The 25,240-nt window shown below is 37.2% G+C and overlaps 1 protein-coding gene across 4 annotated transcripts in view; it reads left to right on the forward strand.

Moving 5' to 3' along the window:
• The window catches only part of EPS15 (epidermal growth factor receptor pathway substrate 15), a 140,660-nt gene that overhangs the window by 18,201 nt on the left and 97,219 nt on the right, over positions 1 to 25,240 (forward strand). For all 4 annotated transcript variants that reach the window (XM_047789128.1, XM_047789130.1, XM_047789132.1 and 1 more), the window contains exons 2-5: positions 15,819 to 15,860; positions 18,898 to 18,987; positions 20,610 to 20,657; positions 24,138 to 24,233. In XM_047789128.1, the coding sequence (XP_047645084.1) occupies positions 15,819 to 15,860; positions 18,898 to 18,987; positions 20,610 to 20,657; positions 24,138 to 24,233 (276 nt within the window). The remainder of the gene's footprint in view (positions 1 to 15,818; positions 15,861 to 18,897; positions 18,988 to 20,609; positions 20,658 to 24,137; positions 24,234 to 25,240) is intronic.

Genomic DNA, 25,240 nt, shown 5'->3' on the forward strand with positions numbered 1-25,240 from the left:
GCATCCGTGAGGTTGTAAGTTCTATCCCTGGCCTTGCTCAGTGGGTTAAGGATCCAGCGTTGCTGTGGCTCTGGTGTAGGCTGGACTCCTAGCCTGGGAACCTCCATATACCACAGGTGTGGCCCCAAAAAGGCCCCCCCGCCTGAATGAAATAAGAAGTGAGCCTTATGAATATCTATGGAGATATTACAGGTGGAGGAAACAGCAGGTATATAAGTCTTGAGATTGGAGTCCTCTTTGTATTTGCTTGACTAGTTCTTTTATGATTTAGTTTAGGTGTCACCTGGAAGGGACTTCCTCAGCTTTTTCTTAAGTTTGTCATGAAATAATTCAGGCAAGGCTTTATTGACTTTTCCTTTTCTGTCTCTCTTAGGTAGCTCTGATCCCATAGCAACAGTGTTTGCTCCCTCTTGATGCACTTATTGCAGTGGATTGTTACTGTCCTTTTTTCCCACTGGTCTGAGTTCTCAATATCAGGGACTATAGTTCCTTATTTATTTTATCATTAACAACATCTAGGCATATAGATGTACAACAGATGTTTCAATAAATGAGGAATGAATGAACAGCCAAGTTTTTTGACTTCATATTTCCTCTATCTGTATTTAACTTCTGCTTGGTAATAATGATAGTCTAAGTATAATTTATTTGAATACTTTTTTGTTTGTCTGACAGCTTAGTGCCTTAAATACATTTTTGTATTTAGCCATTGTGGTATAATTTCTCTCTCTCTTTTTTTCCTCTGTCTTAAGATTAAGTTCCAGGAGGTCAAGTTAAGTTCTCCTGTTTGTTCATCTCTGTATCAGGAGTGCCCAGTGTAATAACATATGAGAGATCTGCAGTTGTTTGAATGAGTGGTGTGTTAAATGTTAATATGTTGAGTCTTCTTACTGAATCCCATAGGCTATATAGTATATATAAAACATATTTACAAAATATTCCAATAGACCTTGAACTGGGAGCTTTAATAGGTCATATTAGATATATTTTAAAAATGTATTAAAGTATAGTTGACTTACAATGTGGTGTTAATTACTGCTGTACAGCAAAGTGATTCTGTTATACATATACATATATGTAGTCTTTTTCATGTTCTTTCCCATTATGGTTTATTATGGGATACTGAATATAGTTCCCTGTGCTATACAGTAGAATCTTGTTTATATTAGATAATCTTCACCCTCCTAACTGCTTTTCCTCAGCAGCACCATTTCAAATCTAATGTTCATATAAGTGCTCCAATCAGCTATAATATTTTCTCAACTAGAAATCAAAACATATGGTCCAATAATTATACAGAATACTTGAAATTCAGATCGGATGAGTATTATCTCTGTACCCATGCACCAAAATTATCTTTCTCAAATTCCATAGTAAAAATTCTTTTTTTTTTTTTTTGGGTGGGGGTGCTGCGGCATATGGAAGTTCCTGAGCTAGGGGTTGAATCAGAGCTGTAGCTGCCAACCTATGCCACAGCCACAACAATGCAGTATCCAAGCCACATCTTCGACCTACACCACAGCGCATGGCAGCACCGGATCCTTAACCCACTGAGCAAGGCCAGGGATCGAACCTGCATCCTCATGGATGTTGGGTTCGTTACCCCTGAGCCACGAAGGGAACTCAATCCATAGTAGAAATTCTTGTTTCTACTATCTTTCAGAGAGAAGCAATTATAGCAGCGGACAACCCCCAGAGCAATATTTGCGTTTTTAAAAGAAGAGTTTGCTAAGTAGGGCAAATAACAGATTGGTGGAATGTGTATAGCTGAAGGTAACACACTGCTAGTATCTTATTGAACTACTGATTGAAAAGGAACAGATCTTTTCATGTTTAGGTATAGGTAAGCTTATGGTATTTTTCCAGTCAGAGGTTCAGTGGGGCAGAAAAGGATGTTTTGTATTTCCTGGCTTTTCAGTTAATTTCCAGGAAAAGACAATGAAGCACTTGCAGGGATGGTTCGTCATATGAAAACCAGTCAGTGTAATACACCACTTTAATAGAACGAAGGTGAAAAATTGTAATGATCTGAATTGATGCAGAAAATTCAACACCCTTTCATGATAAAAAAGTATTCAGTAAACTAGAAATACAAAGGAACTTCCTCAATACTATACAGGTCATAAGTGAAAACCCCACAGCTAACGTCATACTAAATGATGAAAAACAAAAAGTCTTTTACTCTTTGGTCAGGACAAGATGAAGATGCTGGCTTTTACCACTTCTTTTCATTATAGTACTGGAAGTTCTAGCTAGGGCAGTTAGGCAAGAAAAAGAAATAAAAGAAAGGAAGAAGTAAAATTATTTGTTTTGGGGTGACATGATTTTTAAAAAAATTTATTGTGGTAAATAATATGAGATCTCCCCCCTTAATACATTTTTATGTGTATAGATACCATAGCTCATGGCAACGTCAGATCCTTAACTTACTGAGTGAGGCAAGGGATCGAACTTGCATCCTCATGAATCCTCGTTGGGTTCATTACTTCTGAGCCACAATAGGAACTCCCTATGATTTCCCTTTTTTTTTGTCTTTTTTTAGGGCCGCATCCGCGGCATATGGAGGCTCCCAGGCTAGGGGTCAAATCGGAACTACGGCTGCCAGCCACAGCCATAGCCACAGCGACATCAAATCTGTGCCTCATCTGTGACCTACACTGCAGCTAATGTCAGTGCCAGATCCTTAACCCACTGAGTGAGGCCAGGGATCGAACCTATGTCCTCACAGATGCTAGTCAGATTCGTTTCTGCTGAGCCATGACTGGAACTCCTTCTGACTTCTTAAATGTTGAAAACCCTAAAGATTCCACAAATGTAATGTTAGAGCTAATAAATTCAACAAGGTTGCAGGATACAAGATGAACACACAGCTGCATTTTTATATATTAGCAAAAAACAGTTCAGAAAGACATTTAAGGAAACAGTTCCATCTATATTATCATCAAAAAGAATAAAATACTTAGGAATAACATTAACCAAGAGTGAAAGAGTTGTGCAATGAAAACTGTAGAACGGTGCTCTGACTTAATGTTTGTGATATTAGAGGGAAAATGATGGATAAATGTATGCAATTGTGGTTAGCAATAAAAAAACTATTCTTTTAAATTATCTTTATTTTTATTAAGTTGTGTTAATTAGATGGTGGCCCTAACAACTAAAATTGTCTTAGAATTGGAAAATATAGTAATACCTCTCTGATTATTATGGAGGTTCAAATGATACACTGCATCTAAAAGATGCTAATAAGATGATGGTAAGGATAACAGCATTGATAATAGAGGCAAGAGACCTAAGGATTAAGAGTGAAGTCCTGCAATTAGACTTCTCGGATTTGACTCCTGATGCCCGCTCTTAAATAGATGTGTGAATTTCACTTAGCTACTCAACTTGTTAATGTCTCACGTTCCTCATATTCCTATAAAATGGATTTAAGAGCATGGACCTTGTCGGGATAAATGGACTCAGTTGGTAAAGTGGTTAAGACTAGTACCTGGTGTATAGGAAATGCTCAAAAAGGATTCAATATGTTATTTACTATGAAGCTATAAAATGATGATGTTTGTGTATGTAGGACTTTAAAATGTAGTGTATTTAAGTTCATACTTTATAATTCAACTTGCCTTTTTTACAAGCAGCATTTTATGGCTGGTTCTTTGGGGTTTCTTGGAACTCCATTAATTGAACATTTTGTTTGTTTCATTTTTGCAAAGCTTATATTTTTTTCCCTATCTACTCTTCATTTGTCTGTGTTAAATTTCAGCATGTTTGTTTACCTGCAACTAATACAGGTCAACTTTACTAAGCAAATCTATCAGTTCTAGTTTATTAATTATCCCACCTAATTGGGTATCAACAGTAATCTCTGAGGATTTGACCTCTCCCATTTTATTTCAACACATTGATGAAAATTCTTTTTACTAAATTCTTTGCTGTTTTGGGAATGAGAAATAAGACAACTAATGAACATGCAAGATGTATGTTTTTTTAGCTCATTTTAAGAAATGGATTTATATAGGAAATGATGTTTATTTCAAATTATACTTGAGATAAAATTGTGGATGTATTTTTGAAAATGTTAGGTCTATAATATGAGAAGAATTGAAATACCAAAAAGATTTCTGTTGGTTTATATTCATTGGTTAGGTCTATATGGTTCCAAATACTAGTCAAGAAGTATAAAACTCACTTTATCAGCCAGTTTTTAAAAAAAATTTTGTTTGTTTTTTTGCTGTTTATGGCCGTACCTGTAGCATATGGAGGTTCCCAGGCTAGGAGTCCAATCAGAGCTGCAGCTGCTGGCCTACACCATAGCCACAGCGATGCGGAATCCTGAATCCACTGAGCGAGGCCAGGGATCGAACCCACCACCTCATGGTTACTAGTCGGGGATTCATTTCTGCTCCACCACAACAGGAACTCCTAAAAAAACTGTGTTACAGTATAGTTGACTTACAGTGTTGTATTAGTTTCAGATGTACAGCAAAGTGACTCAATTATACATATATCCATTCCATCGCTCTTCTTTGCCCATATAGGTTATTAGAGAATATTGAGTAGAGTATAGTAATATCTATTTGACATATAGAAATCTGTTTATGTTAATCCCAAACTCCTAATTTATCTCTCTCTGCTAACATTTTGCTTTTGGTAACCATAAGTTTGATTTTTAACTATTTATGTTTTGTAAATAAGTTCTTTTGTATCATTTTAATTAGATTCCACATGTAAGTGATATCATATGATATCTGTCTTTGTCTGATTTATGTCACTATTAAGTAAATTATTATCATGCTAATGATAATCTCTAGGTCCATTCACATTGCTACAAATGGCATTATTTCAATGGGTTTTTTTTTGAATGGCTGTCAGCCAATTTTATTCATTCTTATATCAGAACTCTTTTGTGCAGATAATAGGAAGTGGCAGTTCGAACTGTCTTAAGTAGAAAGGAAGTTTGTTCGTTTATGTGATTGATCGGACCAGGAGCAGAGCTGGCTTCAGATGTGTTAGGGTCTCAGTGATAACACTATTCAGCTTTTCCTTCATCTCTTGCCTCCGGTCTCAGGTAGGCTTTCCTATTATGTACTAAAATGAGCAGTAAAAGCTTAAAGTTTGTATACTTTATAATTCCAAACCAGTGAAAAAGAGAGCCTCTTTTCTGGTAGCTCCCACAAAATAGCTGATTTTTTTCTGATTGGACTAAATAAGGTCATGTTTCTCCTTGAAATAGTTGTTATGAAAAGTAGCCTGAAGAGTAGTTTTGATTAAAAAAAAGTTTTTTTTTTTTTTTTTTTTTTGAGGCTCCTGATTGTCATGGGTTGATTTGTGTCCTTTCCTCAATTTATATGCTTACTTAGAGTCATTACTGATGTATTAGTTAAAATGAGGTCATACTGGAGTGGAGTGGGCTGGTATCCTCATCAAAGGAACAAATTTGGACACAGACACACAGGGAGAATGTTATGTGGAGATTGGAGTTAGGCTGCCACATGCCAAGGAATTACCAGAAAAAGAAGGGACGCCTGGAGTAAATCCCTTCCTAGTGCCTTTAGAGGGAGCTTGTTTTTGGATTTCTGGCCTCCAGACTGTGAGACAATAAATTTCTGTTCTTCTGAGCCACCTAGTTTGTGGTACTTTTTTTTTTATGGCAATCCTAGCAATACAGAGATTATTAATACAGAGATCATTAATACAGTGATCGTAAATTTATGGTTATACCAGTCTGTTTTTTTGAGTGACTTTTTTAGCTGCATAGAAAGAGGATAGTTGGGCTCTTCCAGACTGGGAGTTTTGCTATACTGCTGTGACCAAGAGACAGGAGGATCAAGGGAATTAACATTATTGACAGGAGGATTATTGAAAAGGTGTACCACAGAATATAAACTGAATGAGGAGGAACATAAAGCGAGGGTCTGATCTGATGGCTTACAGTCCAAATGAAAGGGTCCGTGGCCAAGAGGTCTTGTGGAGGTTAAAGGATCATAACTTGAAAGAAGAGATTGTAGTTGGAGGACAAGATGCTTGAAATAGTGATTTTGGAAGGAAAAGCTGAATAGTGTTATCACCGAGACCCTAAAGGTAGGAGGGCCAGGAAGGATGTTACCATGGCAGGAACAGGTGACTGGGTCACAGTCAGAGTGACTGTGTCCACATTGGTGGCACATTAGAGAGACCACTGGAGTCAAGGAGGTCAAGGAAGTAAGAAGCCAGATTTTCATGGAGGTTTAGGGTGGAGAGGAAGACAGCCGTTGCCAAAGCCTTAGATGAATGATGGAGAGAGACCAGGAGGTTAAACGGTATCAGTGATAAGGAAGAGGAGAGGGTAATTCTGCTGAAGAGAGCCTCAAAAGAGTAGAGCTTTATTTTGTGTTTTGTTTATCCGCAAAGATGATGTGGATAAGCTGCACAGATGAGCAAAGAGGATTTTAATCCTAAAATTTCTAGAACCGGAGATAGGCGAGTGATTAAAGCTGGACTGCAGCTATTTGAGAGGGCTTCTAGGGAGGCGAGTGATTGTTTCACTTAAATTGAGGAGTTAGAGGTAACATTCTTAGAAAAGACTGTCTGGCTTGCTCAGGAGAGGACCAGGTGTTATTTCATGTAGGGGGTGGTGGGAACTTTCTCAGAAGCGATTGAGGAAAAAGGACTTGCTTGCTTTTTTCTTTTTGTGCTAGACTAGTAAACTTGAGAGCAAGGGCTGTGCCTATCTCATCTTTGAGGTTTTTGCCTATCTCATCATCACTGTGCCTATCTCAGTCTTTGGCAAGTGATAGGTTATCAATAAATGTTGAGTAAATTAATTTATACTCCCCGCAATATTTTGAGAATTGGCTGCAAGAAGGAATTTCACTAATGATCATTCATTCAACTCATATTTATATTTTTTTGAGGGCTTCTGTTGTAGGTATTGTGCGAGGTATTGGGGATTTGATGATGAACAAGATGGATGTGATTTTCTGCTCTTGTGAAACAAATATCATAGTGAGGACAACAACAACAAAAAAGCAAACAGACAAAAGTTGTAACAGGTCCCTGAAGGAAACAAGCAAGGCTGAAATAGAAATTTTTAAAAGGGGCCTGTATTATGATGATCCAAAAAAGTCTCTGCGTGGGTAATATTTAAGCTAAGTCCTAAAGAAAATGAAGACACCAACTGTGCTTTTCTGGAAGAGAGACTATATGAAAAGGTGTGAGTTGGGGCAGAGTTTGTTCTTTTAGAACTGAAATCTCAGAGTGAAGTTAGTAGCCTCTTAAGTGAGGTGAGCAGAGCCTGGATCATGCAAGAACTCAAAGCCATGTCATGGAATTTGGATTTAATTTTTTGTCAAAAGAGAAGCCATTAATGGCTTAATGTTACACGGGGGACTGTTACGTCCTTTTTATATTTAAATATACTCTGCAATCTGTGGAGAAAAATAGAGACAAGAATAAAAGCAGAGAGGATGGATAGAAGGTTCTGATAGTCAAGATGAGATATGAACTAAGACATGGAGAGAGGTAGGTGGATTCAACATGTTTTGGTATTAGAGTTGATAGCACTTGGTGCATATGATGGATTGAAAATTGAGAGTGAGGGATAGCTCACTCTTAACGTATTTGGCTTGTGCACCTAGATGGTTGGTGTTGGGAGTGGAATAGGTTTTTGGAGGAAAAAAATACAAGTTCCCTTAGATGTTTGGGAAACATCCAAGTGGAGATGGAAGTAGATGGTTAACATGTAAGTTTAGAGTTCGGAGAAGAGGTCAGAACCGAAGATAACAATTGATATTCATCAGCATAAATGTGGTATTTGATCCATGGGAATTCGCGTGGTCATCTGGCAAGTGTAGAAAATGACATGAGAGAAGAGATTGTGAATATCCTTTGTAAGACACAAAAGTGCTGTACAAACGGAGGAAGTGGTTATTTTGTTTCATTTGTTCCTTCTATGCATTTTTATAAATCCATATGTTAGTTATTCATACTTAAAGACAGTGCTTCTCTCAGTGATTTCTGTTTATTTGGGGCTGGCAAGAATGGTATATGTGGGACTTACTGCCTTCTGAGACACCAGACGTCTATTATTCATTCTTTGTTGGTCTGCCACCTAGATTTTTTATCAGGTTGAACTGGATTTAATAAAAGCTAGTCCATTATTGGTTTGAGTTGCTGGTTTGGTCTGTTTATACCTATTGTTTTTCAGTAGTAATACAGCTGTACTGCCTACTTAAAGTCCTTTTAATCTTTTATTCTTTTGTCTCCTTAAACTCAGAAGGTTTTGATCTCTTTCCCTGCAAGCCATTCATATCATGTAAATGTATGTGTGTAAAAGCATAGGCTCTTCTGGTTTCCTTCATTTGGTATTTGGTCTTAGGAGTTGCTGTTCCACCATTAGAGAGGTGGTGGTGATAGTTGTGGTGGAGTTGAAAGGATACAGTGACTAGTTCTCCTTTTGGTTGCTCTTGAAATTGGAGCACTAGAAGGCTGAATTCTACATAGCTGAATTTTTCTGTGTTAATGTGTGAGAAATACTTGCATGGAAGATTCCCCAGAAAATTGTATGCTTAAAAATTTTTTTTTAATTTTTTATCTTTAGGGCCACACCCATGGCATATGGAAATTACTGGGCTAGGGGTCAAATCAGAGCTGCAGCTACCAGCCTGTGCCACAGCCACAGCAATCTGGGATCCGAGCAGCATCTTCGACCTGTGCTACAACTTGCAGTAACACTGGGTCCTTAACTTACTGAGCAAGGCCAGGGATCGAACCCACATCCTCGTGGACACTATGTTGGGTTCTTAACTTGCTGAGCCACAGTGGGAACTCTGAAAATTGTATGCGTTTTAATGATTTTTTTTTTAAATGCACACTAGTACTGAATTGTTAATCATATTCTTAAATTTTTAGAGAAAACAAAACTAAAAAGATTTTGAGTGATTTAGTTGAAAGAATAAAATCTGTTTTATTGTCTCCTTTCACTATGTAGACTTCTATATCTGTTTGCTTTTATGCATAATGTTGTTTTTCTTTGGATTGCTACCTTCTCTCTAACTTCACCATGGTTTTCAACACTGCCTCTTCATGGGAGGTTGCAAAAAGTGGTACAGAGGGGTTCTATACCCTTCACTTAGTTGTCCCCGATAGTTGGAACACCGTATATTCTTGTAGTTTAATAGCAAGATCAGGAAATTACCATTGGCGCAATTCACATACTTTATTCAGATGTCATCAGTTTTATAAATACTTATTTGTGTGTATGTATATAGTTCTGTGCTGATGCAGTTTTTGTTTGTTTGTTTTGTCTTTTTGTGTCCTGTAGGGCCGCACCGGTGTCGTATGGAGGTTCCCAGGCTAGGGGTCTAATTGGAGCTGTGGCCACTAGCCTTCGCCACAGCCACAGCAACGCGGGATCCGAGCGGTGTCTGTGACCCATACCACAGCTCACGGCAACGCCAGATCCTTAACCCACTGAGCGAGGCCAGGGATCGAACCCGCAACCTCATGGTTCCTAGTCGGATTCATTAGCCACTGATCCATGACGGGAACTCCTCAACTATGTTTTCCATCTCTCAGTCTGGGTAGCTGCTTCACATTTTGCCACCATATCTGCATTCTGAGGAGCTGGAAGAGGGACTGGGAGGTAGAAGGCATTTTCCTGTAGGTGTGCAACTTGGGAGTTGGACACATTATTTCCTTTCACGTTCCATTGAGGGAAACTAGAATTGCAAGAGAGGCTGTAACTTTAGCTAGGTGTCCATATGTCTGAGTAAGGCTCAGGGGTATTATTACCAAAGAAAGAAGAAAAGAAAGGGTATTAGGGAATTAGCCATCTCTTTTTAATTCAATTAATTTAATTCATACAAAGCCTATGAAGAATAGATATTATTAGCACTTTATAGACAAGGAGGCAGCCTTTTCAAAGAAGTGAAATAAGATTATACAGCTAAGAAGCAGGGGAATAGGCTTGGAATCTAGGTCTATCTAATACCAAAATATGAGTGTTTTTTACAAAAGTCACATCTCTCATTTACAAGCACTTAACGCTTTTTTCAGCGTAGTAGTAGCTGTTTGCTCTTTAGAAGAAATTCTTACATTTATGAATATTTTTCTTTCTGACAACTGATAAGAGTTTATGGTATAGCCAGTGAATAAATAATTGATTTTAAATTATAATGTTAGAATTTTTAAAAGTCAGATTGTAATTTTGATAACTTTAGTTTAAAAGTTTTCCTTGAGAAATTAATTTATTAGTTCCTAAAAATTCATGTGTAATTTTGCATACTGATTGCAGGTTTTAGATTTTACATTTTTCCCCCAATTGAAAATAGCTTTATTGTTTTCTTCTAATTGTAAAAGTGAGAAGTGCCTATTATAAAATAAGTTTTCAGAAAACACAGAATAGAAGATGTAAAAATCATTTATAATTCCATTGTCTGGAATTATTTATCTGGAAATAATCGTTGTTACCATTTTCTCTATGCCTTTCAAATTTTCTCCTCTGTGCATTCATTATTTGTGTTCTGTATATGCGATTTTTTTTTTTTGTCTTTTTGCTATTTCTTTGGGCCGCTCCTGCGGCATATGGAGGTTCCCAGGCTAGGGGTCGAATCGGAGCTGCAGCCACCGGCCTACGCCAGAGCCACAGCAACGTGGGATCCGAGCTGCGTCTGCAACCTACACCACAGCTCACGGCAACGCCGGATCGTCAACCCACTGAGCAAGGGCAGGGACCGAACCCGCAACCTCATGGTTCCTAGTCGGATTCATTAACCACTGCGCCACGACGGGAACTCCGTGATTTTTTTTTGACATCTAAAATGACATTTCAGTTTAAAAAAAACCCCCAGATTTTCCAAGCCACACCAAACACACTCTTTGGTCATCTTGCTTGATGAATGAATTGCCAACTTGGATGGCTTTTTCCAGTTGCGCTTAGTTGTATCGCATTAGCATAGTTAAGCAGCACAGGATGTACTTTAGAACCCTTGTTGAGCCAGTGCCTTCTCAGATGTGTTTACGTGGTAACCAGTGAGCCTGAAATGTGATGATTAATGAGGTACAGTTTGGAGTTCAGAATTTCTTACTATTTATGAATTTTTTTCTCTAGGTGCTAAAAATTCAACTGAATTGTCTTTAAAATTAATTCCTTGTTAGTAATGCAATGTATTTCATTTGCTTTCTCTCTGAGTACCCTGGTGGCCTAGTAGTTAAGGATCTGATATTGTCACTGCTGTGGCTTGGGTTCAGTCCCTGGCCAAGGAACTTCCACATGCTGTGGGTGAAGCCAAACCAAACGAACAGAAATTTGCTTTCTCTAGCAAAGTATTTACACTCTTGTCTGGAAGTAGGGCTAATATATAAGTTTTTATTCAAACTGGAACATGTTTGAGAATGAAAGGGACATTTCAAATGTTTAGTTTTCCAAGTTTTTAAAAAAAAATTTTTTTGGCCATCGAAATGGTTTTGTTACATTGATAGATCGTTAAATAGTATTTGTTCTAGATCACAACAAAATTAAGTCTTTACATTAATTACAAGAATATTTAAAAACATAGCAGACTATGGAGTTCCCGTCGTGGCTTAGCGGTTAACAAACCCCAATTAGTATCCAGGGGGATGTAGGTTCAATCCCTGCCCTCGCTCAGTGGGTTAAGGATCTGGTGTTGCTGTGGGCTGTGGTGTAGGTCGCAGATGTGGCTCAGATCCTGTATTGGTATGCCTGTGGTGTAGGCCAGCAGCTACAGCTCCGATTCTACCCCTAGCCTGGGAACCTCCATATGCCGAGGGAGCAGCCTCAAAAAGACAAAACAAAAAACAAAAACATAGCAGAATAATTATTCTTGGTAATAATCATTTTTGTCAGCTTCTTAGCCATATCTGAATCTCTAAACAATGTCATTATTTCCCAGTGTAGTTTAAGCAGTTTTGTTTTTTTGTAAAGTTGTCTATGGCATTTTTCAGTTACATTTTATGTTTTTTAGTTGTTGACTCTTTTCATAACCAGTAATATTTTGAATTGCTAATATACTCTCTATATATGTTGTGGTATAGCTGCCTAACTCAGGAAGGTTTTTATTAAGTGGGGAATATTCTATTTTTTTCTTATTGAAAACTATAAATTTATTAGCTTCAGTATTTTCAAAGGTATTGTCTTTTTGCCTCTATTAAAGGTGCTCTTTTATAAATTTTTAATAAGACAAATCTTGTCATACAAGTCATCCCTATTTATGGTTATTTTACATGTTCTGCTAAATTCAGATGCTGCAAAATTGTAGGCTTTCTGTAATTTCATTTCATTCCAGTATAGAATATAAATTTATCCAGTTAAAAATAGGAAATCTCTTTTGGTGGAACTTCAAGAATTCCTTCCTAAGTATAATGATAGAATTTCAAAATTAAATCTTGTATTCTCTTTGAGCTGTTATCATTACATTATTCAGTTCTTGCCTTGCTTTTGAGGGATATGTTTCAATGTCTTGGCAAACTTTCCATTTAATAATTGGTATTTGCTAAAAGCTTCAATAGCTAAAAGGTTTTTTGTTTTTGTTTTTTTGGCTCTTTATTCATTGAACTTTAATCTTTGATTGAGGCTTTCTCCTGGGAACTATGTCTAGTCACTTATGATGGAGTATGATAACATGAGAAAATAGAATGTGTACACGTATGTGTAACTGGGTCACCAGGGTGTACAGTAGAAAAAAAATTGCATTGGGGAAATAACAGTTTAAAAAAAAGGCTTTCTCACTGATTTTTAACAATATGCAACCAGTTTTTAGAGGACCTGTTTTCAAAAAGTTTTAATACTAAGATTCTTAGTTGGGTTTATAGAGTCTCTCTTTCAAAGATTCTAGCCTTTAAATTATGATGACAGGTTACAAGTATAGAGCACATATTGCCATGTTGAAGTTTTTTTTTGTTTTCAGTATCATTTTTATCCTTAAACTTTTAACTATGAATATATAAAAACATTTATAAGTTTTGGCATTTGCAGCTAACTCATTATAGTGAACTCATTATAATTAGAACTCAATGATAAATAAAAATAATCTCAAAGTTTTATGCAAATTATCTATTCATTTTCTAGGTGAAAATTTAGTACATAATTTTGTATCAAATATACAGTTTATTCACTTTAGCTCATTGCACCTGAAAGTATTTATTTTACAAAAATGATTGTCAGGAGTTCCCATTGTGACTCAGTGGTTAATGAATCCAACTAGGAACCATGAGGTTGCAGGTTCGATCCCTGGCCTTGCTCAGTGGGTTAAGGATCCGGCGTTGCCGTGAGCTGTGGTGTAGGTTGCAGATGTGGCTTGGATCCCTCATTGCTGTGGCTGTGGCATAGGCCGGTGGCTGCAGCTCCGATTCGACCCCTAGCCTGGGAACCTCCATATGCTGTGGGAGTGGCCCTAAAAATGGCAAAAAGACAAAAAAAAAAAAAGATTGTCAGACAACACAGTAAACAGTTGTAGAATTATACCATGCCATAAATATCAAAACTATAAAACCACCCGAAGAGATTTTAGACTATTAATTCCTCACACGTACTTCATTTGCACCTAACCTATAATTTCTCTTATTTTACTGGCTGGTGGCCTGATACATCTTGCGGGTCATTGCACATGTCACTGTACTGACTGGCACACCAAATACTTCTTCCACTGTCTTGAAAGACTATAAAGAGTTAGCTGTCCATGATTGCTTATGTCTGAGGGTTACTTTTCAGTGAGTCTTTTGTATGCTGTCCTTGAAGAGGTCTTATTTATGTTTTATCTGTAAAGAGTCAGGAAAAATGTGGAATATCACTAGTCCTTGATGATTTCATCACTTGTTCAGTTGATTTAGAACACTTACATATTACTAGCTGATTTCTTGGACAGGAGTTAGGTGTATACAGTAGAGGTATGCTAAATTCATTTTGGTTTATTTTAGTGTAGTGATTGAAAATAATAGTTCATTTAAGAAAACAGGAAGTTTGATACAAGTGGTGGATGGATGTCGAGATAACAGGTTGTTTTGTCCTGAGAAAAGCAAGGCATATGGGAAAGAGCATGGAGCTTAGAGTGGGCCAGACCTGCGTTCAAGTCCAGGCTCTGCCACTTAAAAGCTTAGACAAGTAACCTCTCTGAGTCTAGATGTATTAGAGTTCTCCAGAGAAGCAGACCAACAGAACAGGGACACACACACTGATTGATTAATTTTAAGGAATTGGCTTTTATGACTGTGAAGGCTGGTAAGTCCTCAATCAACAGGGCAGGCTGGGAACTCAGGGAAGGGTAGATGTTGCCACTGAGTCTGAGGACATTCTGGAGGCAGAATTCCTTCTTTTTCAGGGGACCTCAGTCTTCTCTCTGAGGGTTCAGCTGGCCTGCCCACAGTATTGGAGGGTCATCTGCTTTACTTATGGCTTACTGCCTTACATGTTAATCACATCTTTAAAAATACCTTTAACAGTGACATCCAGACTGGTGTTTGACCAAACAACTGGGTACCCTTGCCTAGTCAAATTGACATGTAAAATTAACTTTTACAGGAGATTTCTTTATTTGCATACTGGGATGATAATTTATGGCTTATAAGGGTTAAGTGTGGTAGTATTTATAAAACACTTAATAGGCACAATGAATGTTGGTTTCTTAATCTAGTTTTGTACCCAGTCCAACTTTGATGCTTGAAGATTTTTTTCCCTGTTTATTTTTGTATTTCTAACCAAGCCTCTCCTGCCCCTTCATCTACTTAGTAAGTCCTGTCCAATGTATTTTAAACATTTTTCTTCAAACCATACCCTTCTTTTTTGCCATTGCCTGTGTTCAGGCCTTCTGCAGGGCCATTAACATTATTTTCTAATTAACTCTCTGCATTCCATCTTTTTGCCTCTTCACATATAAAAAAGTCACTTAGAACTAATACTAAGTTAATAGCTCTTGAATTTGTCACCCCTTTCATCCTTATTTTCTTTATTTTTATCATGGCAAATGAAGCCCTTCATGAGTTTTTTTCTGTAACACGTCATGATCTTATTTCTAATCTTGTCACCATCCAGAACTCCTTACTATTCTTTTCAAACAGAACAGAGCTTGCTTTTGTGTGCTTTTATGCATGCTGTTAACCTCTGTATAGAATCACCTTCTCCCCTTCGCTCCCATACATCAAATTTCTGCACCGATGTTGCCCCTAGGAAGCCTTCTGAGACTCTCTTCCTGGTCCCAGAACACTCTTAACACATCCATGTATATATCATGCAAACCTGAGCCTCCAAAAATTGATGCTCCTAAGCTGTGTTTCAGGTGATACATGGATCTTTTCGTCAGCTGACCAAGGAACCCTTTGAACTGTGGTATGAATCGAACAGCACTCCCTGCCTACAAGCATTTCAGATTTCATTATATCATATTTTGTACATTAGTTTGTGTATTCATTTGACTATTTTATTGAAGTGGTTTTTGAATTGTATTCATAGGTACCTTGGGCACTTGGCTAGAGGATGAATGCTTTAGGCGTTAGGAATTTCAGTTGATCTTTAATCAAATCGTTTTATCCCTAATTTGTTATATGTTGGGTTTCTGAGTAAAATTTTACATGGGGAAAGGTATTCTGGTGTCATAAATCATTTAAAAATTTTTATTTAAATAATTTATTGTCTACTTGACTCTTGAAGTAATCCATGTGGCTACCTTTAATCATTTTCCCCTCCCTGACCCAAAAAGAAACAAAACTTTTTGAAATCAAGGATATTTTAATCGTATTCATCTTTGTTCCTAGTATCTGTTGAATGAATGCAAATATATTAATAGAAGTTATTGAATAGCATTTAATTTCTAATTATTTATTTATTTTAGTTATCAAGTGGGAATCCTCTATATGAAAAATACTATAGACAGGTAAGACTTTTTTGTTTTTGTCTTCTTAGATTGAACATAAAATATACTTTCAACTCTTAATTTTATACATGTAGCCAGCTGAATGATTTTGACATTTGTTGTTTTCATTTTCTTGTGCTTTAACCTCCTGCTTTGATTAATGCTTTTGACAAGCTCTCAGAAAGATGAAGGAAAGACAATTATGCCCAAACACTTAATTGTCATAATTAAGTACTTAATTGTCATAAGTATCTTATCTGAAAAATCCATGTAGCACTAGGTTTATTCCTCCAGATATAAACATCCAAATTAATTTATTAGCTAAATAGGAATGATTTTATGTTATTTTTAAGACATTAAAGTTTAATTTTAATAAAGTTAAACCATGACTCTCATACAAATATAAAATGAACATGTGTCAAGGATTTTTTATTCAGCTCATAAATTATTGGGAGAACAGTAAAATGTAAAAATGGGAATGTGAGTTACAGAAATTTATATTCTCCATGAGAGAAAATTCATTTCATTGGTGTGGACAGAAATCATTCTATCACTATCAGTTTTCTATAATTTAACCTCTACCCATACAGAGTGTAAAATAATCTAGTTGATAGAAAGTCAAAGATGCATACCATAGATAATCTCCTAAGAGTCTTACTGGCCCAATATCAGATCATTTTTCTTAATAATTTTTTCACCTTGTGATCATGATTACAAAAAAGGCTGGTCTCATTATATTTGAACCGGTTATCTACATAGTTGCAGCAAGTGTTAATGAACCATCATAACTCTCCTTGGGAGTCAGTTGCAAATCTAGAGCCATACATTTAGTCTTTAACAATTTCTAAGGCCAGAGAATTAATTTCTGCTTGAAATTTCTAAAGAATCTCAGATTGTACTTTTTAAAGCCTGTTATTTATTCCTCTATCCTGAGCCTAGGATCCAAACTTTAGAAATTCTCTTCTTTCTATTTCACAGGTTATACATATAAACTTGAGTACATTTATCTCATCTTGGTTTCCTGTATCTGCTAAATTTCCTAGCCTGCTAAGTAACCTTGCTTTACCACTTGAGAGGCACAGACCTTACAAACCAGGTTGCAGGCCAGTCTTCTTGTGGGGCTTTGTAGACATTGGCTCTATACCCAGCCAATCCTTGGTCCTTGATAGTGGCTTATTCTGTCTGATTAAAAGATAATCATTCTCACATGTGGTCTTGTTTTTGTACACTTGGTTTACTCAACCAGTTCCTGATAAAAAGGAGAACAAATTGTTAATTAACTTATTTAATAGCTATATTGCTATAAAAAGTGAAGACATTCAGTTAAAGGATTTATTTTTGACTTCTGAAGGGTCAGTGAGAATTAGATACCATTGAAAACTTTTTCATTTGGTTTACAAAAGCAGAGCCTACTAAACTAAGGGAGACAGAGTAAGAAGAAAAAGAAAGGGCTTTTCCACATATCCATTAGAAAATAGAATATTAAAAATAATACCAACCATATTCCACATAAATAATCAAAATTGAATTTTCCCTAATACTTCATTCAGTCCTGTGTAATTAATTCTTGTTCTCTTGCCTCTTGGGTTAGGAGTTTGCTTTCATGAGCTGTATCTACTTCCTGAATACAAAGTTCTGGAATTCTGACTTAGTTTACCATACAGTCTGAAAGTTGTCTAAGTGCTGTCAGCCCAGAAGTCTTTCCCTAAAAGTCTGTATTTTGAAGTGTTAATAGTTCAGAGTGTGTAATACAGTACTTTACACACGGCTCTGAGACTTTGTTACACAGATTCTGGCTTGTAGCTCATGGCAGAGCCTTTAGGCAAGCATCAGAGTACAACAGAAACTGCCTATAGATGACAAAGACTAAATGGCCTTTTTTTTTTTTTTTTTTTTAAATGGTAACCAAAAGAATGGAAGATAGATTCTCTTGGATAGAGTACGTAAATACTCTATCCAAGAGATTTATCAGTGTTTCCCTCAGTGCCTCTGTTTTTAGGCTGTGTGGGGATAGTTCCTTTTTTTCTCCCACATTGGTCTAGCAGTGGGCAAAGAAAAGGAGTTCTGGAGAATTCTAGAGGCAAATTTCCCAACTCTTTTGGTACTTCCCTGTTATCCCAAATTTAGATTGGGCAATTCTTTCTTCTTTCCTGACTGCCTGATTTATCCCTAGCACTTGAAAGAAAGGATTTCTCTTTTGCTTCTTTGCTGGATTGGTCTGTCTGGCGTGTTTTGTATATGTTTATAGCAGACTTTATCTTAAAGTAGAGAAACAGCTAGCTCACAAATATCCTAGTATGATGTTACCACTTCCATGACTTTTCAAAATTTACTTTTCATTTTTTACAAATAGAACTTTAAGAAATCTCTGCAAAAGTTAGAGTCGTTGTTTTTTTGAACTGTTTTTCTGTTCTTGGTGACCTCATTCTGTCTTAAAGGAAAGTCCCCATCAGTTAAACTGATGTGTTTCCCTTAATGTGCTTTAGGAACTTAACAGATGTTTAAATATTTCTCTAAGTTTATAATGGAATCATTGCTGGTTTTAGAACTGATATTGCTTTGATTTTTTTTTTTTTTTGAATAAAATGTGCTGTGGTTTCTTGCAGGTAAGTATAAAAGCAGAAGTTAATTATTTAAACGTATTTGAAAAAAGATAACTGTGCAGCTATTCCCATTTGTCAAAAGACCTCTGCAGAAACTACTACCCTTTTCCTCCTGTTGCCATTTAACTTTATCAGAATTTAAATGGCAGCTATAGAAAACTTGGAGTCAGAAGATATGTGCTAATGTTGTGTCTCCACTAATTCGTTCTACTTCCTCTGAGCTTCAGTTTTATCATTTGTGTAATGGGTGTGATAAAGACAATCTAAATTGCCAGTGCTGTCTAGATGGTACTCTTCTCATATGGCCCTCCACAGATTCCGTGGCCTTTGTCAGTCAAAAGATTCCTGCTCCCCTTTTGAAAACGCCCTTTCCCAAGTCACAGGGAGGAAGGCAGGTAAATGGTGATAATTTTATCTTTATGTTTATCATCAGCTTATGGTTTGTATCTTTTCAGGTTGATTCGGGCAGTACTGGAAGGGTATTGGCTTCCGATGCTGCTGTGTTCCTGAAAAAATCAGGACTTCCAGACCTGATACTTGGAAAGGTAGTACTTTTTCATTGTAACTAGATTATAATGAATATTTAGTAGTGTAGGTAAATTAGATGCAAATTTAGAAAGATAGCATCAAGAAACGTAGAACTGAGTCATATAAGAAGTTACAGTAATGCAATGGAGGGGATTTCTGGTGTGTCAGTTTACGCTCTTGAAAAATAAGGTGCTTTTCACATTTTTAGAAGACATTACTTTTTAGTAGGATGAAATGAGGAAGTAATAGTACATTTGGGTATTGTGGGAAGAAACAGTGCAGACTGGAAACCTTGCCACCCACTCAGAATTTGCTCTATCCCTGCTTCCTTTGTTATAACTGTCTCTCACCAGATTTAATATGTGGTAAGTGGAGGAGGGGAGAAAAGGCTTAGGAAAGAGCACAAAGACGTAGAAAGTCCCTCTCTTGGCTTGATCTTGCAAATCCTTGTACATGATATTGATATGTATTTAAACCCTGAAAAATAATCATTATTAATAATTTAATTATTGATAAATAAACATTAACCATTGCAACTTACCCATAAGAAAGACTATCATTTTAATATCATGTTCTTGTAGAGAGAGTATTGCACTTGGAGTTAGAACCTGGGTTAATGTAAAAGGAATTGGACTGAAAGTTAGAACTTGGGTTTTATTTCTTTCTTTGATGCCTTAAATGTTCTTGAGTTAGTCACTTAACCTCACTGGACCTTTCATATCTTTATATAGGGTTACACTAAATTATCTTTAAGGTTTCTTTCAACTTTTTTTTTTTGGTCTTTTTGCCATTTTCTTGGGCCGCTCCCATGGCATATGGATGTTCGCAGGCTAGGGGTCCAATTGGAGCTGTAGCCGCTGGCCTACACCAGAGCCACAGCAACACGGGATCCAAGCCAAGTCTGTGACCTACACCACAACCCATGGCAACACCGGATCGTTAACCCACTGAGCAAGGCCAGGGATCGAACCTGCAACCTCATGGTTCCTAGTCGGATTCGTTAACCACTGAGCCACGATGGAAACTCCATCTTTCCACTTTTAATTCTATGATTCTTTTATTTTTTTGGCTGTGCCTATGGCATGCGAAAGTTCCCGGGCCAGGGATCAAACCTGCAGCACAGCCATCACCAGAGCCTAAACAGTGACAACCCCAGATCCTTAATCCAGCAAGCTTTGAGGGAACTCCTAATTCTGTGATTCTTAAATCTGACTACCAAAGAACATGAAGCTGTGAATTGCAGGGCTTTAATTTATCTTTAAGATGATTTTTGTTTAAAATAGAGATTGAGGCGTTCCCGTCGTGGCACAGTGGTTAACGAATCCGACTGGGAACCATGAGGTTGCAGGTTCGATCCCTGGCCTTGCTCAGTGGGTTGATGATCCGGCATTGCCGTGAGCTGTGGTGTAGGTTGCAGACGCGGCTCGGATCCCGCGTTGCTGTGGCTCTGGTGTAGGCTGGCGGCTACAGCTCTGATTCAACCCCTAGCCTGGGAACCCCAACATGCCGCAGGAGCGGCCCAAGAAATGGCAAAAAGACAAAAAATATACATATATATAAATAAATAAATAAATAAAATAAACCGCAGAAATAAATAAAATAGAGATTGATACTTTTTTTTTCTTCTTCTAAATTTCAGATCTGGGATTTAGCTGACACAGATGGCAAAGGTATCCTGAGCAAACAAGTAAGATTCAGAGATTAATATGAAAAATTTTTGAGTGATTCAGAATAAAAAACAGGTAGCAGTTTTTGTATTTTTAAACTAAAAAAAAAAAAGTTGTTTTTTTTTTTACCAAAGTTAGGGCTTTGCAAGGGCAAGTGTTGTAACAATGAAAATACTTCCAATCATTAGATATTAAAGTACCTAATTCCCAAAGGTTTGTGTTAATTTGGTGACATTAGTCCTGGAGTGTCTTTGTTTGGGCTGCTGTAACAAAATACCACAAAGTGGTTGACTTGTAAACAGCAGAAATTTACTGCTCACGGTTGTGGAGGCTGGAGGTCTGAGGTCACTACGCCAACATGTTTCTAGTGAGAGCTTTCTTCTAGGTTGCAGATTTCTTGTTTATCCTCACATGGTAGAACATGCTACTCTAAACTCTCTTTTGTAAGGCACTAATCCCATTCACAAGGGCCCCATCCTGATGGTTTAAGCACTGCCCAAAGGCTCTACCTCCTAATACTGTTACTGACCAGGGTTCTTGGCCTCCTTAATCAACAGATATTGGTAAGAGGCAAAACAAGAAATTCAGACAAGGCTTTATTGGGGCTCCTGCTGCAGCGAGAAGGTTCCCTTGTTTGCTCCCAGAGAGAGGACGGTCTGGTTCCTTATATGGCGTGAGGGTAGGAGTAGATCTAGGGGTCTGGCCAGAGGGGTGGCTTAGGTGGTCTGCCCATCCCCTTGGTGGTGTTGTGCACAGGGCTCACGAGTCGTACCCTGCTTTTACTTCTGGCTCCTCAGAAGTGGTAGTTGGATTTTGTATCCTGTTTTTATAATTTGCTCCAACTGCACATACACAGTTATTTTTAATCTCTTATAGTTTCTCTGTATTTTGTTGCTGGAGGAGACATTTGTCCAGGTGCAGTCACTATAGCAAAGAGTCCCAGGCCCCAGGTCCCAGCCTGTCTCAAAACCATTATTTTTGGGAGTTAAGATTTCAATATATGAATCTGGTGGGGGGGACATATTCAAACAATACCATAGGAGAATTTTTCTTAGTTATTCACGGAGACTTTGTTTTGTTTTGTGTCTTATTAATTAAATTTCTTATGTGTACCAGGTTATAAATAAAAGCAGATTTTATTAGTTATGTGTTAAGATGGTATTGCTTTATACATTTGAAAGGACGCTCTTAGCTAATCAAACCTGACTACAGTGTATTATGGTCTAGGTCTTACCTCTGGGATATAAACCAAATGATTTATAGGCCAGAAGTAAACCTTAGACCAGAAATATGTGAAGGTAGGTATGGGTTTTGGACACCATCAGAGTATTTTAAAGTTCTGCTTATTGGGGATGAATTTCAGAGTTCTAGAGGATTAAATTCAACGCTTGCTACATACTGATACATTGGTTGAGCCCAGCTATTCACAACTCATTCCCTGTATGGGGATAGCTGAAGCAGACTCAAAAAAGATGGAAAAATTTAGTTGAGGGAGTTAGTGTCTCTCCTTTTTTTTTTTTTTTTTTTTTTTGGCCACCCTGCTGCATGTTGCCTGCCCAGGCCAGGGGTCATACTCAAGCCGCAGTTGCTACCTAAGCCGCAGCTGCAGCCGTGCCGGATCCTTAACCCACTGTGGTGGACCAGGGGTCGAACCTGTGTCCCACCGCTTCCAAGAGGCCACTGATCCCATTGTGCTACAGGGAGAACTCCAAGGCAGCCAGTCTCTCAAGATTTCAGGGCTAGATTATAGTCCCTGTTGGAGCCCTTGGGCAGAAGGGCCAATTCGGTACATGGGAAACACTGGAAAACTAAATTCATATGGGCATCCAGGGTGCTCAGTACTCAGCCAGCAAATATCTGTTGGGTACCTATTTTGAGATAGGCTTTGGAAATACAGACATGAACGTGACAGAATGTGGTCCCTATCTTCATGAGTTTATAGTAAAATTAATTCTTCACCACTATTCCTGAACTTCGGATGTTGAGTTTTGTGTTGTCTTTGTTATATCCAAGTGGCTGGATTTATGGGTCTGCAGTTAAACTTTTATGTTTGCATTAGAGGAATAAAAGTTTTTTAATTAACATGAAATTAAGAAAATAAACCAATAATTATTATTGAGTATGTGCCAAAAATGATAGTAGGTGCTTTCTTCCTATAGTTTGGTTTTAATTTTGTTCCTCAAAATACATTGCAAGGTAGATATTTGCCCCTCTTTTAAAGACTTAAAAAAAAAAAAAACTAATAGTAGAACTAGATTGAATGCAGGACTATTTCACTTCAGAGCCCATCCATACTATGGGAGTGGACCTGATTACCTAAGAGTAATTGAATCTCATGTAGCGTGAGAAGAGAAAAATGATTACTTAGTTCCAGGACTTAAAGGTTGGAGGAGGCATAGACTCCAACAGAAGATGCTGGAAAGGTCAGAGGAGAACTAGGAGAGCTTTATGAAGTTATGCAGGTAGAGGGGGTGCTTCAGGGAGGACTGTAGAGTCCAGGCTGACAAAAGAACAAATAGGATGAGGCTTTTTTTTTTTTTTTTTTTTTTAAGAGTCTATTGTATTTGGTAGCTGGGAGGTTATTTGTGACACAGGCAGTTGTTTCTTGAGCTTATGGTGGCATGGAGAAAGTTGAAGTTAGATTGCATAGAAGCTTGTGGACTGAATGAAGAGAGAAGGGGAGATCTTGAAAGAGCATTTTTTTTTCTTTCAAGAAACTTATAAACAGACAACCTGCAGGTTTCTAGGAATAGGTTAAGAATTGAATAAGAAGGTTGTAGATGAGAACAAGAGATAAGCAGTATAAGATTGCATCAGCAATTATACTAGAGTTTTGACAAATTTCAGGTAATCATGACTGGAATAAAGGATTTTGTTAATGCTTATTTTCAGACTTGGAATAGCTGAAAAACAGTTGCTTCAGTGTCTGTGTGTCACTGTGTGTCTATCAGGGTTTAATTATTTTCCCATTTATATATATATATTTTTTTGCTATTTGTAATATTAGGAACATCTTGTCAATTTTAGAGCAAGTGGTTTTTCAAGTAAATGTGCTATTATATTCACTGTTAAGTTTTTTTTTTTGTTTGTTTGTTTGTCTTTTTGCTTTTTCTAGGGCCGCTCCTGTAGCATATGGAGGTTCCCAGGCTAGGGGTTTAATCGGAGCTGTAGCTGCTGGCCTACACCAGAGCCACAGCAACGCAGGATCCGAGCCACGTCTGCAGCCTACACCACAGCTCATGGCAACGGCAGATCCTTAACCCACTGAGCAAGGGCAGGGATTGAACCCGCAACCTCATGGTTCCTAGTCGGATTCGTTAACCACTGAGCCACAATGGGAACTCCTGTTATATTCACTGTTAGGTAAATATCTTGGAATAGGTGTGAATTGTTTTTATATGTTCAGATTAAAAGAATGTGTGTGTATAGATAGATGGATGGGTGGATAGATGAATGGATGGATAGATAATGCCCTTAATCTTCCTACTTTTCTTTCTTAGGAATTCTTTGTTGCTTTGCGTCTTGTGGCATGTGCCCAGAATGGATTGGAGGTTTCACTGAATAGCTTGAACCTGGCTGTTCCTCCACCAAGATTTGTAAGAAATGCTTTTAAATTTAAATTGAATTTAGTTTAAAAAAAAACATGATTTGAAAATTGAAGTTTACTATATTAAAAAAAATTTCCCCAACCTCTCTTGCTGAGCTACCTGATTTTCTTTCTTAATGGCTATTGTTGTTAGTAGTTTCTTGTGTATCTTCTGAAGTTATTATATGTGTATATAAAAAAATAAAAAATCTATTTCCTCAGTTTACATTAATTGTATCATACTATACACGATTTTGTACCTTTTTCATAACTTAGTATGTCTTAGGGATCATCACATAAAAGCTTCCTCATTCTTTTTTTGTAGCTACATAGTATCTCATACTTGCTTGTATTTAACATAATTTATTTAATTTCCCATCGATAGGCCTTTCGCTTGTTTCTAGACTTTTATTTTTTTTAAAATGCTGCAGTGAATAATAACTTTGAGTCTCTGTCATTTCGCATGTGCAGAAATATATTTATATGTGTAAATTCTCAGAAGTGGAATTGCTGCTTCCAAAGTTTGTGTATTGTAGTTTTCACATATAATATCAACTTGTCTTCTGCAGTGATTGATTCATTCACATTTCCCCCAGCAGTTGGTTGAGTGTACTTTTGCTACTGTTGTCAAACTTGTGGTCCTTGCCAATTTGATAGGTGAAAAATGGAATGTAAGTGCAGTTTTCATTTGCCCTTTTGGTTTTATGGAGTGAAGTTGAGTAAGTGCTTATGAGCCATTTACATTGCCTTTATGTGAAATGTTTGTTTATAGCCTTTGCCTTTTTTTTTTTGCTTTTGATCTTTTTTTTAATTGAATTCTAGAGGCTCTTTATTTTTTTATTTTTATTTTTTATTTCCCCAGTACATTATTTTTTTTCCTGCTGTACAGCATGGTGACCCAGTTACACATACATGTATACGTTCTTTCTTCTCACATTATCATGCCCCATCATAAGTGACTAGACATAGTTCCCAGTACTACACAGCAGGCTCTCATTGCTAATACAGTCCAGAGGC

This window comes from Phacochoerus africanus, chromosome 8 (assembly GCF_016906955.1).
Source record: "Phacochoerus africanus isolate WHEZ1 chromosome 8, ROS_Pafr_v1, whole genome shotgun sequence".
Lineage (NCBI taxonomy): Eukaryota > Metazoa > Chordata > Mammalia > Artiodactyla > Suidae > Phacochoerus > Phacochoerus africanus.